General features: G+C 35.6%; 1 protein-coding gene across 3 annotated transcripts in view; it reads left to right on the top strand.

The window, feature by feature from the left end:
• Nucleotides 1-22494, top strand: part of LOC116463463 (glycine receptor subunit beta) — a 92755-nt gene that overhangs the window by 7693 nt on the left and 62568 nt on the right. Inside the window, exon 2 of one of the 3 annotated variants that reach the window (XM_058434652.1) lies at nucleotides 151-211. The exons of the other annotated variants lie outside the window; for them this stretch is intronic. Coding sequence (XP_058290635.1) covers nucleotides 198-211 — 14 coding nt within the window. The 5' untranslated portion in view covers nucleotides 151-197. The remainder of the gene's footprint in view (nucleotides 1-150; nucleotides 212-22494) is intronic. 3 annotated transcript variants of the gene reach the window in all.

The following is a 22494-nucleotide window of genomic DNA, read 5'->3' as shown; positions in this document are numbered from 1 at the left end:
TAATTACATAAATAACTTTTAATTTTTCTTCTTCTGTGTCTATGTTGAGAAAATGTGATTTCTTTCTGCTAGTTTTTTCATAAACTAAAAATTGTGTGTGCATATGTAAATGGTTTGATGCTGTTATGATTTTTTTTTTGTCTCCTTCAGAGAGAGATTGTACCATTGAATGATAGCATTTTCGTACTTCAGTCTGTATGTACCAAGAAGGGTAGGTTACTGTTGATTATTCATTGATTATTCAATGCCACCATATGCTGCTTGTGTATTATATTAGCCATCTTCCTGTTCTGACTCTTTTGTCTCCTTTATCTTCTATTCATTAGTAGATGAAATAGATTTTAGTATAATTCCAGTTTCTTACTTCCTAGTGGAAATATTCTAGACAAAGACATTGGCCAAAAGATGAAAGGCTAATTGGAAAAGGATATGGATAATCTATAAAATGGATAAGATTGAAAATTACCTGTTATTACTGTTACATATCTAGATTGAATTTTTCACTGATGTTTAGTTATGTATTTTCTTATTACTTATTGAACAATTTTAATGGCATGCTGTTATTTTGCAATCAATTGAATTGGTCTTCTTTTTCCAAAAGGAAATCAGCATCCTTATTATTCCAGTTACCCAGGCATTAAGCTTAAATGGAGCTTAACATTCTCTTAAAATGATCTCCTGTATCTGCCACGTTCAATTTTTTTTTTCACTACATCTGCTGTTACCATTATTTTATTTTCCTTTTTGGAGACAGGATCTAATTCTGTCGTCCAGGCTGGAGTGCAGTGTTGTGATCATAGCTAACTGCCGCCTCCAACTCTTGGCCTCCAGCAATCCTCCTGCCTTGGCCTCCTAAAGTACAGAGATTCCAGGCATGAGCCACTATGCCCAACCACCATTATTTTTAACATATGTGTTACTATATCTTCCTAGTTATTCACCCTAGCTTTTCTATCATTATTATCCATCTTAACATGCCATCTGTATTTTCATCTTTTTTTTTTTTTTTTTTTTTTTTGGAGATGGAGTCTCGCTCTGTTAGCCAGGCTGGAGTGCAATGGCATAATCTCACCTCACTGCAACCTCCACCTCCCGAGCTCAAGTGATTCTCCTGCTTCAGCCTCCCGAGTAGCTGGGACTACAGGCGCATGCCACCACACCCTGCTAATTTTTTGTGTTTTTAGTAGAGATGGGGTTTCACTGTGTTAGCCAGGATGGTCTCGATCTCCTGACCTCGCGATCCACCCACCTCGGCCTCCCAAAGTGTTGGGATTACAGGCGTGACCCATGGTGCCTGGCCTGTATTTTCATCTTGTTATTCTTATGTTTAAAAACTTACAATATCTTACTACCGGATGGTTCTTGAACTCCAGTACATACTTCTTACCTTGATTTTTCAAGGGCCTCCCTAACTTATATTTCTAAATTTATGTGAAACAACTCTCTTATATTATGTGTGTAGGTATGTATATATGAATGTATGTTTTTAGAGACAGCATCTTACTCTGTTGCCCAGGCTGGAGTTCAGTGGTGTGATCATAGCTCATTGCAACCTCAAACTCCTGGCGTCAAGTGGTCTTCCCGCCCTGGCCTCCCAAAGTCTTGGGGTTACAAGTGTCAGCCATACCCAAGCCTACTCTCTTATTTTGGGAAGGCTTATCTGCCCTTGTTCCTAATCTTCCCTTGCTATTATGTATGTTTGGACATGTTTATATTTGGAATGACAACTTCTTGCTTAATATATCTAGACTTTACTAGTCCCTCAGAGTTCATCTTAGATATTATTTTGCTTTATAAAACATTTAAAATAAGTTTTAGTTGAGAATATGATTAATCTGAATTAATAGTGTTGTGGCTTATTAATGCTTTGATGTCTTGGATATTGATAGAAATACAATGTTTAGAAATAAAAAAGTATTAATCTCATAGTGAGTATATTACCTGAAGCATTATGTTGAATTCTGGTTGCCATAATTTATGAGAGTTAGAATTACGTGTGAGTTTGTTTGGAGAATCATGATCAGTATTTGCACGAATGTGAAAGTCTGTTGTGTTGTTTGATTAATTGTATTGTGCATTATTTTCTCTGAAGAATAGAAATTACCTTCTATTTGAGATGTTGTCATATAAAATGACTAGACATTCTTTGTATGACACCAAGTTATAGAATTAAGACCAAAGAGAGAAACAGAGGAAGATAAGTTCAATTAAAGGAAAATATAGAACCATTCAAAGAGAAAATGGGTTTCCTTAGGAGCTTTGTTGCTGGAGTGACCGAACATAGCTTGGTTAGGGACATGACCCAAATAACATCAATGGGAAGTTAAGAGTATTTAAAAGTTCTTTTTATGCCCAAGATGTCATGGGCCTATGATTAAAACTGAAATTAAACTCCCTGTTCTTGATATCTCAGAATCCTTTTTGTGCATACTGGATGTTTTGACACTTGATTAGAATTAGTTCTTTATACAATGATGTCTTTTATTTTCTAGTTGAACTCTATTGTGTTCAACTAGATTGAACTAAATTGTAACTAACTAAATTGTAAGTACTTGAGATGAAATGGTTATATATACTTTTATATCCTGCCCTACTTCAAAATTGTTTGCGTAAGAGCTCCATTTATGCTTGCTAGTTCAAAGGAAATTAAATGGGTAGCTGATGATATAGACAAATCCTAAATTAATCTTTTGATGGGTTAGTGGTTCACTGGGACTGTGTTTAGATGTTTAGAGATAAAACATGTATTGTTTAAAATTTACTTTGTATGTCTACTAAATCATGATGGCAAAGACATTGTATAATAATATAGCAGAAAGAACACCACTGTATCTCCTTTAGCACTTTTGCTGATTGGCTGTATAATTTTAATCTAACTGAGTCTCAGTTTTCTCATTTTTATAGTGAAAAGTTTGATCTCAATAGTCTCCTAATTTTATTCATTCATTAATTTATGGCAGCCGTATCTTTTATGATACAATGCGGTTTTGTTTATGATTGCTTTGGTAACTTTATATTCAGGGTTAACTATTTTAGTGTTTTGTTGGTGCTTTTTGTTTCCCAATTTTTAACCAGTCAAGACTGACCAGTGGAAAAAGAATACACAAAATTCTATTTCTTGGGGAAGTTAACTCTAAAGGATATCTAATTTCAGAGTTGATTTATCAAAACATAGAGTTTGATAGAGTTAACTGAACTCCAAAGTAGAAGAGTAAGGTATGAGGAAGGTGAATTGTCTGCATTCTTAGCCTACCAAATTTTCACAGATTAAGGAATTTGACTTACTGAAATGTATCCTTTTTTTTTTCTTGTGGAGGCAAATAATTTCTGTAATACAGTAAAAAAAAGTATATTTGCAAAAGTCTCCTGTATTTTCCTTATGCTACTACCTGAAATAGACGTATCATTGCTCTGCTAAAGAGAGCTGAGGTCCCTTTATAAATGAATTCCTTTACCATGGGTATTTTATGGGAATTTACACTTAGAATTCATGAAGCCAATTATTCAAATTTATGTACATACAAATGGCTTCTCTGAGAAATGATGTAAATATGAAATAATATTTCTAGAGCTCTGATTGGAATAACAGTGAAGCACTTATTAAATTGCTAATAAAATATGTTGGATACCTTGAGACATCTGAATTTATTAGTCCTCATATAAGAAAACAATAGTAGGAGTTTACTGCTCTTGGGCTGGTTGCTGAGAATAACCTAATAGAAAAGGCTTACCTATTAATGAGTAGATGTGTGGTGTTCTTTGTATCATGTTTAACTCTCAGTGATACCATGGGCATGGCTGACAAAATAATCTAAAGGTCTTATTGCAGCATTCTTTAATATTCTCTATACATTCTACTTTTATGTGTCTGGAATCTCTATAATATTTTCGACTTAATGGTACAAATGTAGATGTTTTCAGTGATCTAGAATCTTGGTTGATTTATTTTGATCTAGTCTTGGCTAAGTCTTCATTTTCTTTCCAAATTCTTTTCGTTACCCCTCAGAGGCTCTAAATTTCTCTCTCCACATTGTTTCTGTCTTTTATCTTGTTCCTTTCAGTGTTAGCATAAAATTTTAACTTTTATTTTAAAGGAAAAGAATACAAGTCCTTGGATGGGAACCCCCTCAGTCATTCTTGATTTTCATTCTAAAGTTACCTGAGGCATCATCCTTCCTTTTCTCCTTTTCTCTTGATTTAGCAAAAAAAAATGAATTTTTTAAGGATCCCATCTCCTCCACTGTCTTCTGAGATGTACCTCTTAGCTTACTTTGCTCCCCTATGTTTTAAATTTTCTTCGTTTCTTTGGCTCTTTTTTTTCCTAAGTGTTTACAAACATATTAAAGGGTCACCCACCTGGAAAAAATATATATAGTTTTTCTATTTCTATTTTATTAACTTTGGTTTCCCCCTTTGTTAATTACTATATTTCTTCAACTAGTAGGATAAAATGGCCTATACTTTTTGAGCTCTAATTCACTAGTTCTTTTCTTCACTTACCTTGAATTTCCTTAAATTTCAAAAGACATGCAGCATTATTACAAAAAAATAAAACAATATATAACACTTAATCATTCTATTAAGACTGACTCCTGACACAATTCTACCTTTAATAAAGATTTGGGCTGGGTGCCATTGCTCACACTTGTAATCTCAATACTTTGGGAGGCCAAAGTGGGAGGATCACTTGAGCCCAGGAGTTCGGGACTGGCATGGGCAACCTAGTGAGACCTCATCTCTACAAAACATAAAAGAAAAAATTAGCCAAGCATGGGGGAGGGGGAGCACACCTGTAATCCCAGCTGCTTGGGAGGCTGAGGTGGGAGAATCACCTGAGTCCAGGAGGACAAGGTTGCAGTGAGCCATTATTGCGATCGTGCTACTGCACTCCAGCCTGGGTGACAGAGCGAGATCCTGTTTCAAAAAGATAAGTAAATGAAGATATGAATTTTATTATTTTTAAACAAATATAGTGACTTAATTTAGGTCCTTGTCATTACTCAGTAAGGGCTAGCTATCTTCTGTAAACAGAAACAGCCTCCGATTTCACCCATCCCACATTTGGCTTCCTGAATTGTACTCACTCCTGGCTCCTTTTAGCCACCTCTCTGACTACACTGATTAACCACCTTCACTGGCTATTTCTTTCTGTCCTTCCTGACATATTGGGTTTTCCAGATATTCATCCTTAGTTCTTTTAGCTTCTTGCTTATCAATTTTCCCCTGGGTAATATCTATTGGTATCTATGATTGCTTCTATATCTTTATCTCTATATGTAACTTCACTCTTGATTTCCAAGTAATTATTTTCAGCTTCCTACTGGGCCTCAAAATTAACATACCCAACATATTAAACTGGCTTTCCCATCTGTATTCCCCAGCTCTACACCCAGCCTTTCATGAGAAATGACAAAAGCATCTTCAAATCCTTCATGCCCTTTCACTTTCATCATCTCATCAATTACTCATTCTGTTGATGGTTTAGAAATGATTATTGCATCTAGCTACTTCTCCTCATCTCTATTTTTATGATCTCTGTCAGGCCATAGTCATGTCACGTTGAATCTGTTACTGCAGTACGTTCCTAGATTCCTGAACCTGATCCTGTCCTCTCTACTTTACTCATCCTCTACAACAGTGGATCTCAAATTGTTGGTCTAAGGTCCCCTCTGCAACCTAGAGCATGTTTAGGGACACAAAGAGCTTTAGTTTATGTGGCTTATACTATTCAAATTACCTTATTGCAAATTGAAGCAGAAATTTAAAAGATTAAATCACTTAAAATAACTGTATAGATATTAACATTAATAACTTATTTTGATGAAAACTACATTTTCAAAAAGAAAAAAATTAATGAAAAGTGGGGCATTTTTTTACTGTAGCAAATCAGTTTAATGGCTGGTTTAATGGAAGACAGCAGGATGCTCTTATCTGCTTCTGCATTCAGTTTGTTGTGATATATTGTTTTGGTTGAAGTACGTGAAGACATTATGACTTCACACAGACATAAAATTGAAAAAGGGAAGAGTGTTTTAATGTCCTTGTAACTGTGAATATTCTTCTTTAATGTCATGCCAAAATTTAACCAGTGCTAGTTTCTTACAAGAGAGTTGCAATGTGAAATCTGAAATCAGATCAGTGAACATTTTGTCCTCTGTTGCAGTAAAATCAACTACTCTGTCTTGCACTTTGAGTGGTTCTTTTGTCCAATTGTGATTTTATAACATCATTTGGAAAATACTGATTCTCTTGGTTTTGCAGATTTTCCAAATGTTGACATATTTTGTTATACAACATCAAAAAAATCTATCTAATATCACTTATGATCTCACTGGAATGTCTGCGAGTGTTGGAAAGCTGTCAAACTCATGGTGGCTAATATTAATTTTAAGATTCCAATTTTTGTTTGGAAGTTCACATTTTATCACTGGCAACAAATAGAGTAGTGTTTCTCAAAGTTACAGGTTCTCTTCATTCACTTTTGAAAAATATTTTCCTAAATATTCAAATCTGAATTACCACAGTTTTTCTATGGTGTTGCATGAAAATGGCTTTTCATGGAAAGTGTCTATCTAGTTCAATCTATCTATTAAATCTATTAAGTTCAGTCTATCTAGTAAGTCAAACAATCACTCTATCTCTACATATAACTACACTTGTAATTTTCAAGTAATGTTTTTGAAACGATTACAATAGTTTGGCATGCAGCACAATGATTTATGGGTACTCTCCATTTTGTCATACAACATTAAAAAGATGTTAAGTTTCAACATTTAATAAAATTAATATTTTTATTAATTCTTAAGGAACATTGCTTAGGAAACTGTCTTTTAAAAATCTCATTTATTTTTTTCTGCTAGTATATGATGTTGAAGAGTGCAATGGCTATGAGTACATTTAACTATTATTTTCTCGATTTGTGCTAAAACACCAACATTTTTTCTCAACATTGCTTTGGTACTATCAGTGCAAATGTCAACATAGTGGAAAAAAGTAAATAACATTTTATTATTACTATGATAAAAATAGTTTTGACTCTGTGGACAGTAACAGAATGTGTAACACTGGGTAACACTCCTCAAAGTGTTGTCCACAGACCTCCTGCAAGTGTTTTGGGTAACTTCAGGAGCCTGTGGCTGTGGACCACACTTTGAGGACTGTTACTCTATAGTGTCAACGTGAGTGATGCTCAATGTATATCCAATCACTTACTTCGTTGCTTGTGGCCCACCTTTCCTCTTTTCAATTCTGCTCTGCACTTCCAGTATCTTCTCCTGTCATGCTGCACTTCTTAGTGTTCCTGGGGGGCCCGATCTCTTCGTGACACTATTCTGTTTTCTATTCTTTAACTTCTTCCTAGGGTTTGTCCTATCCTTTCCCCCTTAATCTGTTACATCCCTCCTTATCCTTGTAGTCCCAGCTAAGTCAACTACTCTGTGAACTCCCTGCCATTAACATTATACAAAATCAAATGCTACAAAAAATCAATAATGTTAAATTTAAGGTGAAATTGGTTGAATTAATATGGAGGAGAAAATATTGGATTGAAGATTCAGGAGACTTGGGTTCTGGTTGACTCTGTTACTGACCAATTGTGCATCCTCAGATGATCCTCTTTGGGATAAGTGTCCTGATCTTTAAGATAAAACCATTAACAATGTGATTTCTTAGGGTAATTCAGATAAAAGTTTATTCTGGGGTTTTAATAGATGGAAATGGTATTTTTGAGTAAAAAGACATAGGTTCTACTTTAGAATAGATCACTTAATACATTTGTGACCTAGAATAAGTGATCACTTTGCTTCTCTAAGACTTTATCTGTAAAACAGAAATAAGAATCTGTACCTATTCACAGAGCTTCTCTGATAGTATAATTTGGAATTATATGTAAAAGTGTTTTCTAACTGTAATATTCTACAAGGTGGATTACCTATGTTTGTGATAGTAGATCCTCTTTTAAAAAGTTCAAAGTGGTTTTGCATGTTTACTATTACTCTTGGTCTCATTTTTATATTTTTTACCATTACTTAAGCTAATAGTTAAATATAGCAAACCTAATCATGGGGAAAATATCTGGGTCACCTTATTACACGTAGCTTTCCTCATAAACTCAGAGCGTTAGGGCTGGGATAGATAAAACATCTGTGGCATGACTTCTTTATGTGAGAGTTAGTGCCAGATGCTTGTTACATGGGAGGCCATCGACTTTTCACAATGAATCTGTACTGCAAGCAGCATCATTCAGCGTTCATATATAGAGAACGTAGGATGCAGAGAGTGTTTGTATAGCTTTCTTAAGGTCATAAAGTCAGTCAGTAGTAGTCAGGTGGTTGTTTGAAGCTAACTCTTTAGTTGTACTGTACCTATCAGAGTCCTCCTTGTTTATTTGGAAGACTCGAAAACTGTAGTCACAAAAGGTAGTAAAATGGCTTTCCTAACGGCCTACTGCTAGCTAGTGGCAGATTTGGCAGTTAAATTTCGGTCTTTTGCTTCCCATTCCAAGTTTTTTCATGAATGTTCTTGCCACTATATTTATGTTTAGTCATTACTGTCACCAATGGGAACACATTTTTCGTCTTGATTGTCACTTAGCCTTTGAAAGTCTTTGCCATTTTCAAGCAACATACTGGGTTTATTTATGCATACATTCTTACATTATTCATACATACATTACTTTATAATAATAATGAATACATTAATACAATAATAATAATGAATACATTATTCATACATACATTACTTTTACATACATTTAAAGTTTGTTGAAGTTCTTTCTAAATAATAGAATGCTACTTTCTGAGCACACAATCTGACAATCTTCCCTTTCATAGATGTGTGTTCCACCACCTAACAACTAGTCATTAGTTTGATTAATAGTATATAATTTGGATGTCAGCTATCAATGGACATTTTGTAAATAAGAAACAATTCCTAAGCTACTGTGGTCAGGAAACAATATATGATTTATTTCCTTTCCATGCTGTATTTATGCATATGTATTCAAATAATAAGATTACAAAAACATAGTTAAAAAGAAGCAAAAGAAGCGAAGTATAAAATACATAGTTCTGGCCAGGTGCAGTGATTCATGCCTGTAATCCCAGCACTTTGAGAGGCTGAGGTGGGCTGATCACGATGTCAAGAGATTGAGACCATCCTGGCCAACATGGTGAAACCCTGTCTCTACTAAAGATACAAAAATTAGCTGGGCATGGTGGCACATGCCTTAGTCCCAGCTACTCGGGAGGCTGAGGTAGGGGAATCTCTTGAACCCAGGAGGCGGAGGTTGCAGTGAGCTGAAATCGTGCCACTGCACTCCAGGCTGGGTGACAAAGCGAGACTCCATCTCAAAAAAAAAAAAAAACAAAAAACAAAAAAACATACATGGTTCCCCTTGGCTCTGCTTTCAAGGGATAAAAAGCAATAGATTAATTCTCTTCAGAGAGAGAAAAGTGAGTTATCTTTTAAACCACCATGAAAAATTTAGATACAGGCATTTACTTTCTCATATAGAATATTACATAGAGACTTAGTTTTAGCTGATCAAAGATTATAATATCATATTTTAATTGCTTTATGCAATCTCTCTCTGTCTTTCTGCCTCAATCTGTCTATGCATGTGTTTGTTCTCTGTATATGTGACACACAAATAATTAAACACAAGTTGTTTTCGGGCATTTATTTTTAAACCTTTTTGAAGTATGTATAATATACATATAGAAAAGTGCACCAATCATAAGCTTTAATAAAAGTTCACGTTGGTAACCAGCACACAGATCTAGAAATAGAACATGGACAAAACCTTAGACATCACTTTCTTTCCAAATTACTCATTGCCAACTCCAGTGATTACCATTCAGTAAATTAATTTTGCCTAGTTTCAAACTGTATGTAAGTAGAATGATCCAGTATATATCTTTTGTAACTGCTTCTTTTGCTCACTAACTCTGTAAGATTCATTCACAATGTTAGATGTAACATCAGTTCATTCATTGTCTTGCTGCCTAGTATTCCATTATATGAATCACCACAGTTTATTTTTCTGTTTTGCTCTTCATAAACATTTGGGCTGTTTCCAAATACACCTATACACACATACCAATAAAAACTTGTTGAGAATATACAAATAACTTTTAGACATTATTAAGAAAAAAGCAGACAACCTAATTGAAAAGAGAGTAGCCTAAAGGCCAAAAGAGGGTAGCCTAAAGGCCAACAAAAATATGGAAGGTGGTCAACTTCATTTGTCATCAAGGGAGTGCAGATTAAAATCATAATGGTATACCAATACACATCCACCAGAATGGCTAAATGAAAGAAGAAGAGGATATGAAGAACCACAATGCTCAAATCCTGTTGGTGAAAGTTCAAAATGGCATAAGCATTTGGTAAACCATTTGTAAGCATCCACTAAAACTGAAAATCCGTATACTCTATGAACCAGCCATTCTATTTCTAATGTATACAGTACTCAACAAAAATGTGTACATGTTTACCAAAAAATATGTACAAGAATGTTTACAGAAGCACTATCTGTAATTATAAAAACTATTTATTTTGTCAGCACTTAGAAGTGCTTTATTGATTCAAAAGAGTCAAAAATTTTCACCCTAAAATAATATTCAGCACCACATAGATTGGAGAACTAGAACTTTGGTAGTGCTGATCTACATTGAGTTGGCTACAGGAAGGCCATGGAGATTTATAGAGGAGCAGTATTTCAGGGAAACAGGCATCAAATACAAAATTTCTATGGCAGGCTTTATGTGTTCAGACCACAGCATGTAGACTAGGAAGAGGGTGAACTATGGAAAGAGTGATAGATATGAGGTCAGAAAGGTTGTAATGGCTGAATCATATGTGGCTTGGTAGGTCATCATAAGAGTGATTCCCACGTTTTGTGCCTGAACCAAAAAAAAAAAAAAGGTTTTTGTTTACTGAGATATCTGTTAAAACTACAGGAAGAGTAGATAGGAAATGAGGGGAAAACAAGAGTTTAGTTCTGGATGTGTTAAGTTTGAGGTATCCATTAGACATCAAGAGAAAATGCCCAATAAGCTGTTGAATATAGAGTCAGAAATTCCAAGGAATAGTCTAGGCTGGAGGTATATAATTTAAAGAGTTGTAAATTATGAAACTAGATGAGGTCACTTAAAAAGTGACTTAGCTAGAAAAGTAAAGATATCTGAGAAATGACTGGGAACGAGGTTGAAGAAATGGAAGAACAGGTGAAGGAGAATGAGGACATGGTGAAACCCTATCTCTACAAAAAATTTTTTTTAAAGACATAAAGCTAGGATCGTGTCAGTCTCTTGCATATTGGGTGCTCTCTGTGGACTGATATGAACTCATACTGGAGAAGTCAAAGCCAGCTGTGACTGTAGGGTAGAGCAAATAGATCAGGTCAGAGAGGGCTGCCTTGGAATGGGAGTGGTTTCTGTCTGAGGAGGAAAAGTCATGCTGGAATATTTACTGTGCCTCAGATGTGGTCACACAAGAGACCACCAGACAGCATGAGGGCAAGGTCAAGTGGAAGCACTGGCTTGGAGCTCACAACATAGGAACTTTGCCTAAAAGGGCCTAAGTGGGTAGTGGAAGCCCACAGTGTGGACTGCAGAATGCCTGGGGCTGATGGCTGGAATTGGGAGTGGCCAGTTGGAGAAAAGCCACAGTCCTTTCCTGGGAACTGAAATTAGAGGAGCTCAAAGAGGGGATTTTGAGAAAACCACAAGGATATTATAAGCTAGCCAGGCAGGGGAACAGTGCAAAAGCCAATCACACCCCCATCCCTCGGCAGGCTTCCCTGTCTGGGGAAGGCCTGGCTAGGAAAGGATAGGATATCATCTTTAAATCAGGCTCAGATTTTGATTATTGAACATTTTAGTTGAGTAAGTGTTAATTTTAGTGAGACTGAAAGTGCCAGGGGGTACTTTTTATTATCTGAGAGTGACAGAAAATGTTATATGAGATTTGCTGGAGATTTCATCCAGGTATATTGGGTAGTCTTACCTCACAGAGCCAGTTTGGATAAATGCTGTGGGAAAACATAGAATTTCTTTATAATTGAGGCCTGCAGATTCTAGCTTATTCAATAAAAAGTTACATTGGTTTCCAAACAATGGTCAAGAGGGACAAGAAGGGCTTATCTTTCAATATCCAGATGCCACCACATTTATATTGCAAGGAGGCAGTTTATCCCTCAGAATAGCATTCATGTTTGTTGCCCCCTACACCCTGAGTGGGATTTGTGTCCAGGACACATACCATTGTTCAGATATGTTGGCCTGTGAATATTTCAGTGAAGATATCATTCAAATTCAACAGGGATAGTCTTCTTGTCTCTGTATTACAACTCATTTTACACATAAGATATTATATAAAGAGAAGCTGCAAAAAGTAGTTAAAGCAGAAACAGGTTACATAGTAGGGGTGGCCTTTGAAGGCTTTTCACTCAGATTATCAGGTTTCCTGACAATAGCAAAAGCTCTTTTATCCCAAGGCATTGTAGTGTCCTTTGAAGTAATTTATTCAAAGAGCTATGATGCTTAAATTATTTGTTTCGGTTCTCAATTTCTGCTCTGACTTTTCTTTGCTTAATTCCTTGGTTTTAAGTTTTAGTTTGTAATAGCAAGAAACTCCCCTCCTTTCATTAACTTGATGCCACAAATTTCTAGAGCATTAAAATTAGAGTAATGATTGGAAAATAAGATAGATGAATTTACAGTGTGTGAATATGTATATAAGAATTCGAGATATTGTGTGTATTTGCTTAGCCAAACCATATATTGATAATTTTCAACTGGTTTGGACTCGATTAGATTTTTTCTGACTAGTTTTCTTATTAATACTTTTGTAACATTGATTTCTCTTTCTCTACATGTGACATAAAATAGGTTAATGTGAATTGGTTATCACACAGAGTGTTAGATGCTACTCTATGTTCGTCACTTTTATCACCTAATTTAAATTTGAAAGCGGATATTTTATGAAGAAGTGATTTTCTAGAATGATAATAAACACCTATGTATTCACTCCCCAGCCTAAGAATTGAACTATTATTCTTGCAATTTTAACTATGAGAGATACAAATATACAACAAATGTTTGCTTATAAATTACAAAATTTGTTTCTATTGCTTTAGTTAATAGAAGACTTTGATGGGCTATGTATTAGGGCACCCAAATTTGTCCACCTAATTTTTTCCATGTTTTAAAAAAGTCGAGTTCCAACATTTAGCAAAGTATATAAATCTTAATGGTATGGTTAATGACATTTTACATACAGCTAATGAATCCACCACCCAGACAAACAAATAGAGCATTTCTAGTAGTCAAGAAATTTCCCAGCTGGGTGCACTGGCTCACGCCTGTAATCCCGGCACTTTGGGAGGCCAAGGTGGGTGAATTGCCTGAGGTCAGGAGTTTGAGACTAGCCTGGCCAACATGGTGAAACCCCATCTCTACTAAAAATACAAAAATTAGCCAGGCATGGTGGCAGGTGCCTGTAATCCCAGCTCCTTGGGAGGCTGAGGCAGGAGAATAGCTTGAACCTGGGAGGCAGAGGTTGCAGTGAGCCAAGATCACGCCACTGCTTTCCAGCCTGGGGGACAAGAGTGAGACTTCGTCTCAAAAAAAAAAAAAAAAAGAAATTTCCCATATGCCCTATCCTAGTCAATACCTCCTTCCAAGTGTTAATTACTGTTCTCATTTTTATTGCCTTAGATTGGTCTTGCCTATTCTTGACCATAATATGAATGGAGTAATAACAATTTATACTCTTTTGTATCTAGATTCCTTTCTTCAATATCATATCTGTGAGAGTTCATCCATGCTTGTTGGTATAGGAGTAGTTCCTCCCTTTTCATTGCTGTGTACTATTTAATTGTTATGGATATATTATAATATATTTATCTATTTTACTGTCAAATGAAAAGACAAATCCAAACTTAGGTAAGGAGACATTATTTGAAAGGACTTTTGCAATAGGGAGAATGCTCTGACTGTAAGATCTATTAGCCTCTCCAAGGTCAGAAAGGGCTTCTCTTTTATAGCAATAAATGAGGTTGGAAGGAACCAGCTGCTGGGGAGTGGGATGAGCAGGTGCCGTGATGAGACAGTTTTTCTTTGCTATAAGCTGATTCTTAGGAGGCGCCATTAAGGAGAATTAGCCCTTTGCAAACAAGGATGATAATCCTAGAAAATCACCTTTTACTTTTCTTTTATTTTCTTTTTTTTTCTTTTTTCTTTCTTTTTTTTTTTTTTTTTTGAGATGGAGTCTCGCTCTGTCACCCAGGCTGGAGGGCAGTGGCATGATCTCGGCTCACTGCAACCTCCACCTCCCTGGTTCAAGCAATTCCCCTGCCTCAGCCTCCCAAGCAGCTGGGATTACAGGCACGCACCACCATGCCGGCTAATTTTTTTTGTATTTTTAATAGAGACGGGGTTTCACCATGTTGGCCAGACTGGCCTCGAACTCCTGACCTTAGGCATCTGCCCGCCTTGGCCTCCCAAAGTGCTGGGATTACAGGCATGAGCCACCGCGCCCGGCTGAAAATCACTTTTTTCATAAAAGGAGAATGCCTTCCAGTGACTGCTTAACCTCAGGGGGAGGAGAAAATTGAGGGACATGTAGGAAAGGGAGAAACCTAACTAAAGTTTGGTCAAGTTGGGTTAGTGAACATTTAGTTCAGATTGGTCAGTGAGGACAAACAGCTCAGCTACTCGTTTATGAGACAAAGAAGGGAAGTTTGGAAGGTCTGTGTCTGGTCTTATAGGCAAGCAAGGGGGGTCATCCACGGGTCTTGTCTAGGTCATATGGGGCAGGGTAGTTATTTGCAGTAAGGTGCTTCCTGTAAAATGAAGACTGGGGTTAGTTTTTAACCATTCAGTATTCTGGGAGTTCAGGTGAAGTTCAGCTGTTACCACTGAATATTCATAATATTTTCAGTCTCGGGTCATTATGATTGAAGGCGTTATTAACTTTTTCTTTTTTTTTTTGTTTTTACGAGACAGAGTCTCACTGTGTCACCCAGGCTGGAGTACAGTGAAACAATCTCAGCTCACTGCAACTTCTGCCTCCTGGGTTCAAGCGATTCTCCTGCCTCAGCCTCACGGTAGCTGGGATCACAGGCATGTGCCACCACACCTGGCTAATTTTTGGATTTTCAGTAGAGACGGGGTTTCACCATGTTGGACAGGCTGTCTGGAACTCCTGACCTCAAGTGATCTGCCCGCCTTGGCCTCCCGAAGTGCTGGGATTACAGATGTGAGCCACTTTGCCCAGCCTGTTATGAACATTTTTATGCATGTATTTTGTTGGACATAAACATTCATATCTGTTGGGCACACATCCAAGAGTAAAATTTTTTGTATCATAGGATATCTGTTTATTGAACTTTAGAAGATATGGACAGTTTTCAAATTATACTCCCATCATCGAGTCTCAGTTGCTCTACTTCCACATAAAAACTTGATATTATTGGTAATCATTTTAATTTTAGCCATCTTCTGTGAGTGTAATATCTCAGTGTAGTTTTAATTTGCATTTCCTTGATGACTGATGTTATTGAGCACCTTTTCGCCTGTAAACTTTTTTTCAAAATGACTTTTCAAGTGTTTGCCTACTGTAAAAAATGTTGATTTTCTTATTAACATGTAGGCATTCTTTATATATTCTAGAACAAATCATTTGTCAGATATAGGTACTACAAATCTCCATTCTTTTTATGCCTTTTAACTTTCTTAACAGTATGTTTTGATGAATTGAAGAACTTATTTTTAACAAAATCTGATTTGTTACCCATTTTTAATTCTTTTGTCTCTTAAGAAATCTTTCTCTACTTCAAGGTAATGAACATCAGTTTATTTTGATTATTTTTGAAAATAAGCTTTATTAATTTATATTTCACATTTAGATCTGTAATCCATTTCAATTTACTTTTCTGTATGATATGGGATAGTGTTAAGACTCATTTTTAAAATAGGCATATCCAATTAATATAGCACATTTATTGAAAAATCCTTGTACAATACGAGTAAATTGCAGTTGTGCCTTTATTGTAAATCAATTATTTGCTTCTCTTTTCTGTCTCACTGGTATATTAGTTTAGTGTTGTGCCAGTAACACACTCCCCTGTTACTAAGGCTGAATGCCTAGTAGGGTATATCCTGTTCTAGTCTTGTTCTTCTCCAGTATTATCTTGGCTATTTTAAGTCCTTTGCATTTTGATGTACATTTTAGAGTTAGCTTTTCCATTTTAATACACACAGATAAAATGCTGGGGTTTTCACTGACATAGTATGGACTCAATTATTTCTAATTTGTATTCAAATATTAAATTAAAAAAAAAACATGAAGGCAAAGCAAACAGAAACCAGTTGGGAATGAAGACATTTACTTTAAGCTTGGAATAATCACCTTTTCATAAATGTGGCTAGATCTGGGATATTGGTTACGTGAACCTTAGCAAATACAAACTATGACACTCAATAGTACACTTTGAAAAACGAGAACTAGGAAATTTTTGGTGCCTACCCTGTGGCCAATTACTGTTATGAATTTGGGGTTGAATTCCATGAGGTCAACTGTTTTTGTGTGTTTTGTTTGCTAGTATTTTTCCAGGGCTGACAGAAATGCCTGGTGGTAGCAAACACTTACTAAACATTTATTGAATAAATGAAGGTATCCACATGTGGCAGTCTTCAGACTGTGTAGTTCTAAGTATGAATTCTACAAGGGACAAATAATTTCAACACTTGAAAATTTGCATTCAAAGAACATTTTCCCCCAAAAGCAGTGTTAGAAAAATGCAGAAAATTACAGGTGATAGATGATATTAATCATTCATGGTATTAATTGTTTATTAATGGTACTGAAGACTATATCATAATATATTTAAAATAAAATTTAAAAGCAGCCACGTTAATATATAACATAAAATATAAATAATATATTTTTGGTGACCTATAATGTTCTGAATTGTTCTAAAATACAATGTAGTATATTCCATATTTTATCTTCTAGGTGTTCATGCAAGACCTCTTATTTTCTGGCAGATACGTAAGAACATTGTTCTCAATTTTTAAGTTGAAACTTTTAAGGAGGAAACTTAATCTATGACTCAATCTTCCACTAACAGACACACAATCTCCCCTATATTGCCATTTCACTCCACCTCTCCTCTCCTTCAATGAGAAAGTTCTTCTTTGTTTCATCTAAGTCTAATTCAGATGAGATTTAGATCTCATTGCCTACTGTTTTGTGGTGGTGGGGGATCTGAAATTGGGGTTAACTTTTTCAAGTTTTTCCTTCAACTGCATCTTCTGTAATATACTTAGGTTTTCCATTACAGTCTAATAAAAAGAGAAATGCCAACACATTTCTTAACTCTACACCCATCTCTAGTTTTCACTCTTGTCTTTCTCCTTTTCTAGAGTCCATAGAGTCAAACTTTTTTTGGGGAGCATGGGGGTTCGGGGTTGGGGGGGCGATTGTTAAAAAACTAGATTTATTTTATTAATTTTTAAAGTTGAAATAGTTAGAACTACATTCATTGACATTTCATCCTGGTACTATTCACTTTTTATCTTGTCATGTGCCAGATTCTCCTTAGCAGAAAGCCAAGAATTTAAATTGTGTTTTCAAATAATAGCTATGCAAACAGTTCAAATAATAATAACCCAATTGCTCCAGTAAAAAGGTGCCAACTAATTTTTGATGTATTTTTTTCTGTGCTAAATTGAGCAATAGCTCAAAAAGTCATCATATTGTTTGTATATATACAGTGTGGATTGTTTTGGGAGGATTATCACTAGAGATTGTTTTATTTTAAGTTTCATTATGGCAAGAACACTTAATATGTGATCTGCTTTCTTAACAGAGTTTTGAAGTGTACAATACGGTATTGTTAACTATAGGCACATATCTAGAATTTATTCATCTTGTATAATTAAAACATCACACCTCTTCAATGGCAACTCCCCATTTTCCCTACCTCCAGCCTCTGGAAACCACCATTCTGCTCTCTGCTTCTATGGGTTTGACTTTTAGGTATCTCATGTAATTAGAATCGTATGGGATTTGTAGTTCTGTGATTGACTTATTTCACTTAACATTATGCCCTCAAGGTTTATCTGTCTTGTTGCATACAGTAAGATTTCCTTCTTTTTAAAGGCTAAATAATATTTTCTTCTATTATAAACTTAAAAATTACACAATTTATAAATTTAGAAAGGAGACCTTTATTTTAAGAAAGAGATTACAACCTGCAGGCAGGAAGCACAGCCTCCAGCTAAAAAAAACAAAAGCAAGTACTTTTGATGGAGGGAAAATTGAGACAGGAATTTATGCTGAATAGGTTGGCCAAGTATATATATTCAGCAGGCTGTGGGAGGAACTCTGAATATTCATGAAAGGAGGTTGTATGCAAGCAAACATGTTACATGTATCCCATGTTCGCCTTGGGGTGGAGACTTGGCATTTAAATGTGTTACAGTTAGGTTCTCTATGTCAAAAGGTGAAGTAGGGGCTGGGGGCGGTAGCTCACGCCTGTAATCCCAGCACTTTGGGAGGCCAAGGTGGGTGGATCACAAGGTCAGGAGTTTGAGACCAGCCTGGCCAATATAGTGAAACCCCGTCTCTAGTAAAAATATAAAAATTACTTGGGCATGGGGATGTGCGCCTGTAGTCCCAGTTACTCAGGAGGCTGAGACAGGAGAATCCCTTGAACCCGGGAATTGAGGTTTTGGTGAGCTGAGATCGCGCCACTGCACTCCAGCCTGAGCAAAAGAGAAAGACTCCGTCTCAAAAAAAAAAAAAGAAAAGAAAGTGAAGTAGGGACAATAGGGACACAAAGGCACTCAAATGCCCAGCCTCTGTGAAACTGCCCAGAACCAGTCCATGGCCAGTGGTCTCCTTATCAGGAGAAAGTTGCTGAAATCAGTCTCTCGTCCAATCACAGCTGTAGTTATGGCTTGTGGAACAGGGGTCAGTTAGTCAGTGTCTGGTGGTGAGCTGCAGTTCTTTAATAGTGCTTACCTTTAGGCCAGTGCTTGTTTAGCTGCTAAAGAAAAATTAAAATCTGATGGCAGTTAGAACATAGTTTATACTTCAAGCATAGTTCTACATTACTTAACTCTTGCATTGTTCTTTCTCAAGATTGTTTGGCTGTTTGGGATAGTCTGTGGTTTCACATGAATTCTAGAATTGTTTTGTAAAAATTTTCTGTATGAATTTCCAGTGGGATTTTGATAGAGATTGAATTGATCTGCTGATCCTTTTGGGTAGTATGGGCATTTTAACAATATTAAGCCTTCCAACCCATGAACACAGGCTTTCTTTCCATTTGTTTGTGTCTTTAATTTCTTTCATTGGTGTTTTATAGTTTTCAGTGGACAAGTCTTTGATTACCTCAGTTAAGGTTACTCCTAAATATTTTATTATTTTTAATGGTATTACAAATGGAATTATTTTCCTAACTTCCTTTTCAGATATTCATTATTGGTATATAGACAAGCAATTGATGTTTTTATGTTGCGTCTTGCAACTTTACTGAATTTGTTTATCAGTTTTAACTGTGTGTGTGTGTGTGTGTACGTGTGTAGTCTTCAGAATTTCCTTTACAGAGATTATGCCATTGGCATACGGAGACAGTTTGCTTCTTTATTTCTGACTTGGATGTCTTCCTTTTCTTTTTGTTATCTAATTACTCTGTGTACCAGATACCATGTTGAACAGAAGTGGCAAGAATGAGCATCCTTGTCTTATTCTTGATCTTAGTATAAAAGCTTTCAGTTTTCACTGTTGGGAATGATATTAGCTGTGAGCTTTTCATATAGGACTTTTATAATGTGAAGTAATTTCTTTCTATTCCTAGTTGATTGAGCATTTTTTAATCATGAAATGATGTTAAATGCTTTTATACATCAATTAATATGATTATGTGATTTTTATCCTTCATTCTGTTGATTTGGGTGGTTTATGGCATTAATTGATTTCTGTATGTTGAACTATTCTTATATCCTGGTTATATATCCCACTTGGTCGTGGTGTATGATCCTTTTAATATGCTGTTGAATTGAGTTTGTTAGTATTTTGTTTAGGAGCTTTGCATCTTTGTTCATCAGGAATATTGGCCTGTAGTTTTCTTTTGATGTGTTTTTTTTTCCCTCTGGTTTTGGTATCAGAGCAATACTGGGCTTACAAAGACATTGGAAGTGTTCCTTTCTCTTTAAATTTTTGGAAGATTTTGAGAAGGACTGGCTTTTATTCTTTAAATGTTTGGTTGAATTTGCCAGTGAAACCATCTGGTCCTGGGCTTTTCTTTGTTGGGAGGTTTCGATTACTGATTCAATCCCTTTACTAGTTATAAGTCTGTTCAGCTTTTCTATTTCTTCACGATTCAGTCTTAGTGGATTGTATGTGCCAAGGATTTTATTCATTTCTTCTAGGTTATCCAGTTTGTCGGTATATAATTGTTCAGAGTAGTCTCTTAAAATCATTTGTGTTTCTGTGGCATCAGTTGTAATGCCTCTTCTTTCATTTTGATTTTGATTTTGATTGCTTCTTTTGATTTTATTTATTTGCATCTTCTTTCTTCTTTGTTATTCTAGCTGTAAATTTTGTTAACATTTATGAAAAGCCAACTTTTTTTATTTAAAAAAATTTTAAAATATCTATTATTTCTTTTCCTGTTCTAGTCTTTATTATATTCTATCTTCTGCTAACTTTGGGCTTTTTTTTCTTTTTCTAGTTATTTGAGGTATTAATATAAAGTTAGGCTGTATATTTGAGTTATATCTTCTTGTCTAATATAGGCATTTATATTATAAGCTTCCCTCTTAGTACTTCTTTTTTTGCATCCCATGTTTTAGTATGTTGTGTTTTTTTGTCTCAACGTAGCTTCTAATTTTAATATTTTTCATTAGCCCACTGGTTGTTCAAAATGTGCTAATTTCAACATGTGTGAATTTTTCAGCTTTCCTTTTGATGTTGATTTCCAGTTTCATTCCATTGTGTTTGAAAAAGATACTTTATGTAATTTCAATCTTCTTAAACTATTTAAGCCTTGTTTTGGGACCTAACATGTAATCTATCTGGCAGAATGTTCCATGTCTTCTTGAGAAAAATGTAATTCTTCTGCTGTTGGATGGAATGTTCTGTATTTGTTTTTTGTATTTGGTTTATAATATTGTTAAAGTACACTGTTTCTTTGTTGACTTTCTGTCTGATTGTTCTGCCCATTACTGAAAGTAGGGTATTGAATTCTGCTATTATTGTATTGCAATCTGTTACTCTCATCAGTTCTATCAATGTTTCCTTATAAATTGCTGTGGCCCTATGCTGGATGCATGCACACTTATTATTGTTACATCTTCCTGGTGGATTTACCCTTTTATCATTATGTAATGTTTTTCTTTGTCCTCTGTGATAATAATTGACTTAAAGTCTATTTTGTCTAGATATAGCCACCCCATGCTCTAATTTGGTTAACATTTGCATCTTTTTTCATCTCTTTGCTTTCAGCCTATGCGTATCCTTAAATCAAAAGTAGATCTCTTTTTAAAAAAAATATCAAAATTAAAATAATTTAACCATCACCGTTATAGTAATATGATATTCTTTATTAGACTATATATAACTTTACCAACAGGTTTTACATTTTAGCATCCTTTCATTTTAAGTTGAAGAACTCCCTTTAGCATTTCTTATAAGGCATATCTAGCGGTGATGAGTTCCCTCAGCTATTGTTTGTTTTGGGAAAGTTGTTCCTTCATTTTTTATGGACAAGTTTGCCATGTAGAGTACTCTTGGTTGAGTTTCTTTTCTTTTTTCTTTCTTTCAGCTCTTTGAATGTATTATCCCACTGCCTTTTGGGATGTATGATTTTTTGCAGAAAAATTCACTGATAGTCTTATGGAGGTTCACATGTACTTGACAAGTGGCTTTTAGCCTGATGCTTTCCCAATTCTCTCTGTTTTTGCTCTTGACAATGTCATGTGCATGTTGATTAGATGTCAACTTGACTACAACAAGGAATATCTTGAGAGCTGGTAAAGCATTACCTTTGGGTGTGTTTGTAACGGTGTTTTCAGAGTAGATGGGCATGCGAGTTGGTGTACTGAATAGGGAAGATCTGCCTTCTATGTGGGTGAACGCTACCCAATTGGATGGGGGCCTGAATATAATAAAACAGCAGAAGATAGGTTAATTCTTTCTCTCTCTCTCTTTTTTTTTTTTCCTGGAGCTAGGACAACCTTTTCTCTTTCCCTTGAATGTCAGAACTTGAGGCTCCCTGGTCTTTGGATCCTGGGACTTATACCAGCAGCCCTCTAGGTTCTCAGGCTTTCAATATCAAACTAAGAATTACACCATAACCTTCCCTAGTTCTGAGACTTTTGGACTTGGACTGAACCATGCTACTGGCATTGCAGGGTGTCCAACTTGCAGATAGCCTGTCCTAAGCTTCTCAGCCTCTTTAATTGAGTGAGCCAATAC

Source organism: Hylobates moloch, unplaced genomic scaffold, assembly GCF_009828535.3.
Source record: "Hylobates moloch isolate HMO894 unplaced genomic scaffold, HMol_V3 SCAFFOLD_37, whole genome shotgun sequence".
Taxonomy (NCBI): Eukaryota; Metazoa; Chordata; class Mammalia; order Primates; family Hylobatidae; genus Hylobates; species Hylobates moloch.
Note: the sequence above shows the minus strand (reverse complement) of the source record. Positions and strands in the feature narration are given on the sequence as shown.